The sequence below is a fragment of the Plectropomus leopardus genome, chromosome 14 (assembly GCF_026936395.1).
Source record: "Plectropomus leopardus strain MGB_pleo_1.0 chromosome 14, ASM2693639v1, whole genome shotgun sequence".
In the NCBI taxonomy this organism is placed as follows: domain Eukaryota; kingdom Metazoa; phylum Chordata; class Actinopteri; order Perciformes; family Serranidae; genus Plectropomus; species Plectropomus leopardus.
In genome coordinates, this window is record NC_142189.1 from 17,311,651 (window position 1) to 17,323,967 (window position 12,317).

Genomic DNA, 12,317 nt, shown 5'->3' on the forward strand with positions numbered 1-12,317 from the left:
CAGGGCCTGACAGGGAACAATGGCTGTCAACCGCAGCCGCCTCAGACAATCTGGGCCAGGACACTCTGATGGATGAGATGAGCTTTAAGTTCCCATTTACTCCCAGTGCCCCGAGTGTTCGACCCCATAACCTCTGTGTCGGACAGAGAGCAGCCGTTCTCGCCTTGTACCCATACACAACGCTGGACTGAGAGTTTCATCATCATTTTGCCTCCAACAGCTCTCCTCACAACCACACAGACCTCCATCCACTCTCAGTGAGAAAAGAGGGCGTACAAGAGTGAGTCAGATCATATCCCATCAAAACAGTCAAAGCCCATCTGGGGATGAGAGGGATCATGGCTTTGAATCAACTGGGACAGGGCCGTGACCTTCGCTCCTGGCAGATCCACAGGGAGGGCTGCTGCATCATAATGAGGGCCGACTCAGAGACTGTTTCTGGGTGATAACACAGACCCCGCTCTACCCGGCAATAGAGACCGGAGAGACATCTCATATCAAACAAAGATCCCAGAAACACAGAGGTCCCACACAGAGGATGAAAAGAGGGTTTGCTATAACCAAGGTTAGGGTGACCCACCACTGAATCTGAAAGCAAGTATTAGGGATACGTAATGATATTAAGATTGCCCTTGAAAATCTGAGATTTTAATCATGAGTCCAAGACCCTCAGTCAACTGAGGTTGCTTCAAGACATTGTTTTTTTCTGTGTAGTGTACTTCTAGTGACGTTTTGGTCCCCAGAGTTTGCTAAATCGACTGACATAATTCTGAGCCGGGTACAGCCCTGATGATATCTGCATGTCATCGGTATCAGCAGACAACTGCTTAAAATGAAATATCGGCATCGACCTTAAATGAATATTTCTGCCAGGCAGGTGGTAAGATGACCTCTTAATTATGCCTTTTAATTATGCAGCTTTAATTACTTGAAATTTATTTTTGAAATTTTTCCTGGTTTTGACAATTGACAGGGTTGCCTTCGGAAGAATATCTTCCAAGTCTGTTACAATGGGCTGAATTTTATAGTTATGTTAGAATCTATCTTTGTAATCCTTTGAAGTTGTGATATATAAATGTGTCCAAAGCAAATCTCCTCACACAACCTCCCTTCAAAACAAGCATCAAACGTGTTATTCTTCTCCAAAGGGTTTCCCACACATTAATTTTTTTGTGGTGGCCGCCACACATAAAACATCTGCTGCCACGTATTAATTATATATATTTCACAGATCCACACAAATGTTCAAATTTAGAGAAGGGACACAATGATAGAAAAAGGGAAAAATCAGATAGAGGTGCATACACCACCAACTGGGCTAAAGACTGGATCAAGAGACTATATATGTAACTGAAGTATATACAATTTTCACATTTGCTATGAGTCCAGTCCGCATGTTCACAAATTTTGGACTGCACGTTGGCGTCTGTGCAGCCCCTCACCAAACACAAGCGGACGATGACATTTATGTCATGCAGACCAAAATGAACCATCACAGACATGCCGACACAAAAACAATGACACTATAACTTTGTTAATCATAGAAAAACACAGATGCACCTGGAACCACTAAACAGAAAAACTGGTGAGGATTTCTTACCGAAAACCTAAGAATTCGCACTCAGGATTTGGAAGAATGTATGTAGTTGGCTTTGCTTCAATGTGCTTGGCCTACTCTGCTGCATTAACTACAGTACGGCGAAGTCGAGGGACAGCAGGGACAGCGGATGCAGAGTGAGGGTGAAGAGAGGAGACAGAACTGAAGTGATCCTGCCAGAAATCCCATTTCAATTATAGGAAGCATTAAGCTTCTTAGGTGGTATACTGAAGACTGGCCAGGGTGTCTGGGGGTTTGGACTGCTCACTTGGGCCAGACTGCACATTTAGGCCATGTGCGTAGAGCTTGTAGATCCGTCCGTGTGTCTCTAAAGCTATTAAATGTGGATTGTCCCTGCATCCATAATCCTACTGTCTGGGAGTCTTGTTAAAACTTTCCTCCTGGCCACCTGTTGCAGGGGGGCAGCTGTTGTCCCCAGCCAGGCCACAGCCATTCCCGCCAACCTCGCCTGGAATGGGGGGAGGAATCAGGGCAGAAGGCAGCCGGGCCTTGGCTTGGCCCGGGAACGACTACAGCATCAACACAAGCTGGCAGACTGACACATGGAGAAGACTTACGAGAGCACACTTGTCTTCGGATGATAACGCATCAGCCATAAATCATTGCACTTTAAATGTTTCAGCACAAAGCAGTAAAGCAGGTGTTTTTTTTTTCTGCAACAACCTGTTACGCAAAGACAGAGCAGTGTAGTCGGCTGGAAATTAAGTGAGATATCATCTTGTGTTAAAAGAAGGGTTAATGTCAAGTTAAAGCATGCACCCAAAACAACCGGTGGCCTGAGATTAATCTTAGAGGTGCTATAAAGAGATGTGAGATTAACGACGCTCACAGCAGGCACTCGACACCCAAGTTCATTGAGAATCCACTTACGACTTTACAAGCCCCATTACCTACATCAGGCAAGTTTGAAAAGCCCGTGAGAACTGGACTGGAGGCTGGTGTGGCCTGCACAGCTTGTGCCAACAGTTGCTCGTAGATGCTGCGAATACCATCTCCATTCCCAGAGGTACTCACTAATAACCGCTCATCAAAATCAAGCAGCAAGGCAGCATGCCATACGAGTGCATAGCTGGCATGCCAGTGTGATGGACCTCTGTTGGATGAAATAATAGCCAGATGGAAGACTAATGATGCTAGCCTTCAGGACTGCGTCACCCTCAGCCCCCCTCCAACACCAGTAATGACCCATGAAAAGCTGACTGGGCTATAAATAACCGTTATTCATGGGTGAAAAATGAATAAACTGGACAAAGGGATATGGGACAGAGGGAGAGGCCTACTGGATGGGTGGATTTCTGGCACTATGTAAGTGACCATGCAGCAGCTCTGTTTTCTATCCAAGGTCTGCGATTTGTGCAGAATTGTGGATGGTTTTTCGGGCTCATGCCAGGCACCCAATCCAAACTGCTTCTATCAGGGCTCACACTCCCCAATTCCCACATTCCCCAATTTCTCAGTTTTGAGATCAATAAAGTATATCTATCTATCTATTTCTACATATTTTACATGACTTTTACATATATAGAGCATATATACTAATATATATCAGCATATATTAAACAGGTGTTTGTAATGTAATGTAATTTGTTCTACAAAGCCATTTCTCCTACGCACTCTTTGGAGAAACGTCTTTCTTGGTGAGAAAGAATCTGTGAAAGGGAACTCAATGGGTGACATGAATGCAATCATTTCATACTGTTGTTTTAAACTGCCTGTCATGACGATTTTAATGGCACTTTGTTTTGTTTTGTGCTGTTTGTATGTTTTGCTGTTGAGCTGTGTGTATTTTTACAAAAGCTCATCTAGGGACAAGTGTTTCAAACTCGTTTATGAAAGCTGTGGTATGCGGTATTAGTTGATGCTATGTACTTATCCCTGTCAAAATAAACATTAAGTAAATATACAGGGCGAAGGCATGCTGAGGACATCATGTGCATAACTTTATTTATGGGTCAAGAGGGTCCAAAACAACTTGGGGATATTTAGATTTATGCATCAATAAAAAGGTATGTCCAAGACTGCATAACAACCTTGCACTCCACCTGTCAGGCAACTGTAAGTTACGATACAGCTGCAATGTCATGAAATATTATGTCTCTGTCTGAGCAACGATATGCAGCTGACAGCCTGATCAAAGGCCCACTGCTGACAACACGAAAGCTCTTCTTGAATGTCAAGTAGTGATGGTTGTTTTGCAGCCACAAGCCCTCATACTCATCTGCAGTCTACAGTATGAGTCAGATCCGTACTATACTCACCGTATTCAGCTTGAGGGCTGTTGTTATAATACACAGTGATCCCAATAACTGAATGAATACACCATTAAAGCTTTTAACGCCTGCCACAACTGCTCAGAGAGCTTTAAGTGCAACACAGTGATATCACACAAATGTATTCATACCTAGGCTGGAATGGGATGCACTTTAGATTTGTTCAAGGAGACAGCGCTATTGATTGCATCATTTTAGGAGGAGTCTCTCCCTGCCGGGCAGGATTCAGTAACTGGGGCATAAAACAGTCACAGATGCAAAAATAGACCCAAGACAATCGTGTGTGTGCCAGTTTCTGGCCTCAGACAGACATCCTGCAGACATCCCCATGAGTTTTTCTTGGGCGAGACAAAAGCGCAGGGCATTTTTATCGAGATCAATATAAACACAGAGGTCACCTCAGCCCTCAAGGGCCGATGCCTCCTTAAAATGGAACTTGTGAGGTCACGTTTTTAACACAGAAAGTTTAGTACACAAATTGGCTTTGTGTTACAGTGGTTTATCTAGAGCTGGGTGTTATTTAGAAAAAATTACAATGCCATTAGCAATACCAGTTCCCCTAAAGATGACACCGATACCAATAGAGTACTTCATTAAATACCTATACTGTGAGTGGAGCGGTGTAGTACGGCCATACTTTTGAACTTTTTGGTGGCATCTTAGCATGATGAGCAACTGTGTAACTACGCACTCGTCTTTACTACACTACAGACTGCATTGTTATAGTTGCTGCTGCAGGAGTGTGAGCTTTTTGCTGGGGGACAGTTGTGAGAGTCTGTCGGCTGCACATGCAGTGACAGGGCTAACTGTTTGCATCACATGGCTAACATTATAAATGGGTTTTGCAATAAAGTCGAGCCATTGCGGTGTCAGAGTTAATTTGTTGGGGACTGTTTAACAGCTCGGTGTTAGATGTTAGCCGTTCCTGCTGTTTTAGCTTGTGCTAACTGGGTGAGCATTTAACTGACAGTTCGCCAGGAGGAGAGCAGCTCAGAGTTTGTGACGTGAGCAACAGAAATTTAGCTGATCCACGGATGTAAACTTTTTAAATATAGAGAATAATTGTGTTTATATTACAATTCTGCATTGTGTTTTCCACATTTTAATGTCAAACTATTAAGTAGAAAAGATAAAGACTAAATTCTACAAGATGCAGCATTTTAAAACAAAAACAATGGCTCATGTCACATAAAGTCTCATAAAAGACTTAAGTAAGAGTGACCAAAAAAAATCTCCATTTACAAAGCCAGACAGACCAGAATTTGAAATACAAAGTATCTAGTAAAAAGTTATTATTGTCAGGATTAGACTAAGCATTCCCAGTGTACTAGAGAAGTCTCTACTTGCCATTCAGACAATTTTGAATGAAACTTTGAAGGAGAAACCAGATCTCAGAGCTCTTATTTCTGTCAAGTACGGACTCCGTTCCTGCCAGAGTAAAGTCAGCACAAGTGTGGAGGAAGAGGAGCCGTGCTTCACAGGAGCGCAGGGGGGGGGGGGTCATGACGCAAAGCCCGACATCCTATTACTGGATAAACTGGTTTTTATTGCTGTGGTTTTATCAACACACACACACACAAACACACACACACACACACACACAAGCTTTCTGAATGCCCTCTTAATAGCCAGCAGTTTAAAACTACTAGCCTAATTAAGGTTGTGTCAGATGCAATTAAGTTTAGAAAGAAGTAATTACCCAACATTTGGGCACCCATTTACGTGAAACCTCTTAGCGTTTGAGTCTCGTCTGCTGTTAATGTGTTTAAAGGCTTCCTGTAAGCAACCAGACCCAGAGGTCAGTTTTAAAGGTCTTTTAAGAAGTTGAGGCTGTAAGTGCATCGGCTATTTTAAACAAGCAAAAGCTCCTTTTGAAAATACAGAGCAATCTATTTTATACAGTCAAAATTAAAAGTGCACTAGACGGGACTGACAAAACGTGCAGCACTTGGATTTGTGTTTATATCTACAATGTTGTTGATATACACCACAAAGGTTTTAGAATCTGACATATCTGCCTGTAATGGTGATTTTTAATACTGTGTGTGGATTACCTGGCCACACACACAAGGTACACACTGGTATGTAAATGGTTTATTTCTGTCCTCATAACAGGATGGACGAGCAGAGCTTCTACCATATGTAATTTGTACCAAGAAAGCTGTACTTAAGCCGTCTGGCACAGCAGAATTACACATTAATCACACCCCTCCACTAACAAATTAATCTCCCTTGTCAACACGTTACACCCACACAAAAAGTAAACTTGTGTCAAAACAGAGCAGATGTGTTAGTGATTTTAAGAGTGAGCTAATGTAAGGCTTTGCTTAAAGTGGAACTGATTTTACACATTAAAGTCTGTTTACTGGCCTTGGGCAGTGCCACTGCATCTGTGAAAAAGGTATAACAGTGCAGCTGCACCAAGTCTGATTCATATGTTAGTTCAGGCTGAAGACGACAAGTTTGAAAATTAAAAAATACAGCTGAGGGTATGGAGTTAGAAAGAAGTGAGTTTACCAGACCTCCACAGTCCACGTTTCATCTCTGTTTGAGGATAGCAGCTTTGTTAAAGGTTGGCTGAAGCAAAATCGGAGATGTGAGCATTTTTAACTATTTTATATCTTAAAGTTGTGTGTTGTAAGTGTATGTAACCTTGATATTTTAACTGTATGTTGTAATTCTATGTGATTTTGATGTAAATAATTACCTCTTTGTCTTCTTTTTACTTTAACTGTTATTGTATACATGTTACCTTGTATGTAACCTTGATATCTTCTTTTAGTTGGAAAATAGAAATAGCTATAATCTCTCTATGTGAAACATCACTTACCACAGCTTGTTTGTAACAGGCTGAAGTTGTACTATGTTCATTTGTATTGTCCCTATCGAATAAAATAAATAAATAAATAAATAAATAAATAAAAACAATGAATCAAAACTCAAAGGCGCCTATTCAAAAATCAAGCTCTCCTCTAAAATTATACACCAGTCCACTGTAGCATCACAGTACGCTGTGCTGCTCGAATCAGCTCGTCCTCACCTGTCAGTTCAAGGGTACAAGCGCAACAAACTGCTTTTCTAGAGAAGGTCAGAATCAGCACAATGTTTGAAACTCAGCACAACGCTGAAAACAGCTAAATCTGATATTTTTGTTCTCGTTTAGTCTCCGTGAACATACAGTTTCATTATACTCAAGGGTGAAAGAGTCACCCTTTTGATGTTTAGTCAGCTTTATAAAGTACCAGCTACTTGTGGATGCCCGTGTGTACACATATGTAAATGCGCTTTTGTTTGTGTGCGTGTGTTTGAGATTCCAGGCAGGCCGTCAGACAATACGTGGAAGTGTTCCCCGTCCACTGCAGTGTTTAATTGGTCAAACAGACCAAAGTGAGCGAGGTCTTGTTGTGCCAACAATAAGCCCTTGTGCTTCTGAGCCTGAGGTCAACGTGAAACACCAACACGCTACTCCACATCTCTGCAACGACAATTCAGCAGCTTCGACTGCAGCTCGTCGTCACCAAAACAAAGTTGCTGAATTTGTCTCTCAACCCAACCTCACAAACCAGCAATTACTGCTGACCTACTATTTTAAAAGAGTGAAATCCACACACGTATTTGCTTACTTCTACAGAAAAGCACATTCCACTCTAAGTAGTGCTGAAATCCTTCCCAACAGCAGATTAATTGCTATTTTAAACCACCAGCAGCAGCCAGTTTGAATGAAACGGTGCGTAGCAAGGTGTCTGACGTCCGAGTCAAACACCTGTCAGGCTGAGCAGGTGTGTGTCTGGCTGCCTGGCTGAGCCCTCCACAAACACAGGTAAAGTATTAAAGCTGACATAAGACGCCAGTGACTAATCTCTCTGCACAAATCATGCATTTGAATCTTTACAGTAAAAAGGTCTCAGGATTCCATTCAGATGACAGTTTAAACGTTTCCACTACGAAACCAGGAGGAAACTTTCATTTTATCACACAGACACCTAACTGCAGAAAGCGTACCCGAACTAACAGAGCCGAGACACACTAACACACATAACGCACCGAGCGGCTCATGTGGGAAATTCTATTTTTACCATCAGGCAGGGCGAGGCTCCACCATACAGCACACAAAGTAGGGAAGCTATAACAAGGGAGGGAGGGAGGCGGTGGAGGGCTGTCAGGGAACAAAGCGGAAGTGTCCTTCCTCCTGATGACCTGCAGCAAATACAAAGTGTTCTCTGTGCACATACAGTGCAGTACAGCTGCAAACATGGGGAGAAGAGTATCGCTTCTCCTTCTATCACTGCGGGAGTGAACATTTAGCCAAAATACATGACAACTGAAAAATGGTCTATATACAGCTTTTACCCCCGGCACTAAAAATGTTTGCAGACTATTTACCTTACACCGTCATTCCTATTTTCAATGTTTCTCCTGTTTTTGTCGACACTGTGCAACGGACATTGAGCTTCCAGAGGTTTCTTCCTTTTTTCCCTTTTAAAGAGTCTTATTTTAGCCGATTACCTGATTCAAAATAGGATAAGCTCTTGCCAGCTACAATTTAAAAAAAAATATATATATAAAAATAAAAAAATATTTTTGTATGACAATATTGTTTTAACACACAGACCCCAAGTATTGTTTTTTTTTTTATTTCATATACTATTAATATTAAAAATAGGGTACAACTTAAACTTTTGGTAGCCTACTAGAATAATAAAATCAAGCTTTTTCAGTCCTCTAGATGTATTTTGCAGCAATAAAAAAATGATTATAGTGAGATGCACAGACAAATAAGCATCACATCGATAAAAAAAAGTTGACAATGGATTTCTTTGGGAACATATTTTGTAGTTTAAAAAAGGTCATCAATTTCAATATATTCCTACGTATTTTATTGCAACTCAGCATATCGCAACATGTTTAAACACACAATAATCGTGATAGTATCATGACGGTGATGATATCGTATGGTGGGGCCTCTGGGACGGACAGACAAATGCAACCCCTCGCTGAAAACTACTGTACAATTGCACACTATGGATCCAAAACTATAATAAAAACCTTAATGATGGGTTAAGCTGGGATGGTATATGGGGATAATAGGAATATGGGGCATGAAGGATGGATAGAGGTGCAATTGAGAGCAATTTCTAATTCTGATTTTATAGAGGCGACCTACAACTCAAGGCTGACATAAATCTTTAAAATTAAAAATGATCAGACATAAATTAAATATCACCCAAAGAAAATGTAGAATTCTTGTTAGATCAGATTAGTGTTTATGATGACTTTAATCCCAGTCTACGCTGTGCTTGGACATGTATTGCATGTGTGTGTGTCCTGGAAGAGGGAACCCTCCTCTGTTGCTCTTCCTATAGTTTCTGCCTTTTTCCCCATTAAAAGGCTCTTTTTTTGAGAGTTATTCTAATCCAGATTGAGGCTCTTGACTACACTTGCTCTTGCTGGCTACTTAAATCATTAAGAAGACAAAATGAAAACTACTGTATAATTGCACACTAATTGCAGAGTAGGGGGGTGGCTGGAGTTTGACTTTGTGATTTTGGGGGAATTTTACAGAAAACATGTCTTTCAAACCCATTGCAGGGTTTAGGGTTCTGAGGGTGTTTACAATAAATACAAGATATTACCATTTAAAGTTGAAAGTGCCTCGCCTGAGCCAAATCAAAAAACACACCCCCTCCCCAGTGCTTACAAAAATATTTGAACTGCTTCCCCCTTTTTGCAACACCCCCATAAATAACTAACAGTCCCTAAAATGAAAGCCTCACATTGAGATTTTTTTGTTTTTTTACTGTCTACTGATACTCAACTTACCTTGCTTGGGGGCCACTTTTGCAAAAGAGGCTAGGGGACAGTCACAACAGTCCAATGCATGCTCTTAGAATTTTGGACATTTCTAGGATTTTAGGATGTTTCTCAGAATTTAGGACATTTCTGAGTTTTAGGAAGATTCTAGGATTTTAGGACAATTCTTGATTTCTTGAAGATTTAAGGGTGTTTATACGATTTTATGATATTAGGGAAAAACTAGGACCTCTATCCAGGCGTGTGGAGGATCCTCCACTGACACTTTTTTTTTTTTTATATAAAAGCTCTACTTTGACGCTGTTTTATCACTCTGGTACCTCATTTGTAACAAAAGTACAAAAACAATTTATAGTGTGAACCTCTTTATTTTTATCTTTTAAATTAGAGTATACATGGGGGGGGGGGGTGCACCGGATTTGGCCCGCGGGCCGCAAGTTTGGTAACACTGATCTATAGTATGCAGTCCAAATACACAGGCTAAAGGATGCAATTGAATTGTATATTGATTGCTTGTAAAGTTATTGATCTATGGCTGGGCTGGTTAGAATAAGAATATGGGGCATGAGGGATGGGAAGATGCAATGGAGGACCATTTATTTTTCAAAATGTATAGAGGTGACCTATTACTATGAGCTGACATAAATCTTTAAAAATCATAAAATGACCAAACACAGTATATATCATGGAAGAATAAACTAAGGGGTAATGCAGGTCTTTTTGGCTCAGATTTGTGTTTATGGAGACTACTTTATAGGTGTTTACGGAGACTATAATGTCAGTCCAGGCAAAGTCACTCACCTCCTCCAGGGCAGTCACTGTGTTCCTGCAGTGGGACATCCTGGTGGTGAAGTTGGAGGCAGTCGGCGATTTATAATCTTCATTCGTCTCTGCCACAAACTCTGAAACTGTGATTTGGTCCGGCATAATTAATCCCTTTGCTGATAAGAAGAAGAAGAAGAAGAGGAAGAAGCACTTTCTGTAATCCCCTTTCAGTTAGAGTTCTAAGGCAGAAAAGTTTAAAGTGTCTCTGAAGGTGCTCGCGGATAGTGAACCATCTCTGGGTGTATTTATGTCATTCCCCTGTTTGCTCCCAAACACAATCCAGTGCAGCGGTGTTGCACGCTGGCTCGAGGAGTCGCACCGCGCGCTGCTACAAGGTGATGATGGTGGGCAGCTTATCTCCCTCCTGGATTTCCGCCCACTGCTTTCTTTCCATCCAGTTTCACAGATTCTCCTCTTGTTCACGGGGGAAAAAGTGAAGCTTCCTCGGTAGAGTCCGTTATCCTCTCCCGCTCGGTTTTCTCCGGCAGCTCCGGGCAGCGCGAGGTGGACAACTTCTTCCTCGTAGTCCAGGGAAACAACAACCAGGCGTTTCAACGGGAGCGCAAGAAATTGACAAAGGTAGAGGAGGGGATTCAATGGACCCGCGACAGCCAATCAGGAGCAACAGCTGGTACTTGGGAGCCAATCAGGAATCACGGAAGGCGTGGAGTCATGGTGCCTTCATATGCTCCTCGTAAACTACAAATCCTCTTAAAGATGTGTGGCATTTAAGCTTTCAATTGCTTCAATAGCGATCAAAGTTTTGCGTGTGGTTTGTTTAGATTGTTTATATGTTTGTGTTTTGTATATGTGTTCATGCTGGGACAGCAAAAAAAAGGTTTCTAAACAATTTGACTGTAAATGCTTTTTTACTGTTGTGTTTTTCAACAATAAAAAGAGACTGTAAAAAAAAGTTTCATCAACATACACATAATCATTTGACCACCACATGAGAAGAGGATTAAAGCTGCTATGTGAAATGTTATTTAAACTTAGAATACATAATTAACCCTGCTACTAAATACTGGAAAGTATACCAAAACACAATAACACTTACAAACATTGCTACTAATGTGGGATATTTTGTACATCATTGAATTCTAGCATTTTTTTGTCAGCACTTCAGCATGTAGCCTCTATCTATATATATATATCTATATGATGGTGTGCGTGTGTGTGTGTGTGTGTGTGTGTGTGTGTGTGTGTATATATATATATATATATATATATATATATATATATATATATATATACCTTAGCAGAACAAATTATTTGACAGTCCGAAAAGTCTTGACAATCAAGGATCAAGGAGGATCAAGGATTCTTTATTGTCATTACAGCCAGAGACAGACTATAGACTCCATGTGAAATCAATTAACACAGACTAACTTTCTGAAATAGAGTTGGGAAAAAGTCAATAGACTGCCCCAAGGATTACATTTTTCTGTAGGCCAATAAAATAGTCAGGATGACCCTGGTTCCTTTGTAAAAAAAAAAAAAAAAAAAGACTGATTGGATTTTTCCAGCTGATGTTCAATCATTTCAGAAAATAAATTCTGTGGTAAACAAACGTTGTCATACATGTTTTGTTCAGCAAGATGATCTTCACAGATGATTACCACTTTTAGTATTTTTGAGGTTAACAACCGCTTTTTTAAAGATACATAAAGCTTCAAAATTTACAAGTGGGGTATTTACTGATGTATTTCATGATGTCAAACGAAACATGAAAGTCTTTCCAGCTTGTGTTAACCACAGACCATGTTTCAGGCATCTAACCAAACACCTATTGA

The 12,317-nt window shown here is 40.9% G+C and overlaps 1 protein-coding gene across 3 annotated transcripts in view; it reads right to left on the reverse strand.

Annotated features, from left to right (window-relative positions):
* asap2a (ArfGAP with SH3 domain, ankyrin repeat and PH domain 2a) overlaps nt 1–11,097 on the reverse strand; it is a 70,300-nt gene extending 59,203 nt beyond the window's left edge. For 2 of the 3 annotated variants that reach the window (XR_015778653.1, XM_042500530.2), the window contains exon 1: nt 10,501–11,097. Coding sequence is in view for 2 of the 3 variants with exons in the window: in XM_042500530.2 (XP_042356464.1) it covers nt 10,501–10,626 (126 nt within the window). In the remaining variant the exon portion in view is untranslated. The remainder of the gene's footprint in view (nt 1–10,500) is intronic. The other variant, XM_042500531.2, reaches the window with a different exon arrangement.
* Nucleotides 11,098–12,317: the final 1,220 nt, after the last annotated feature.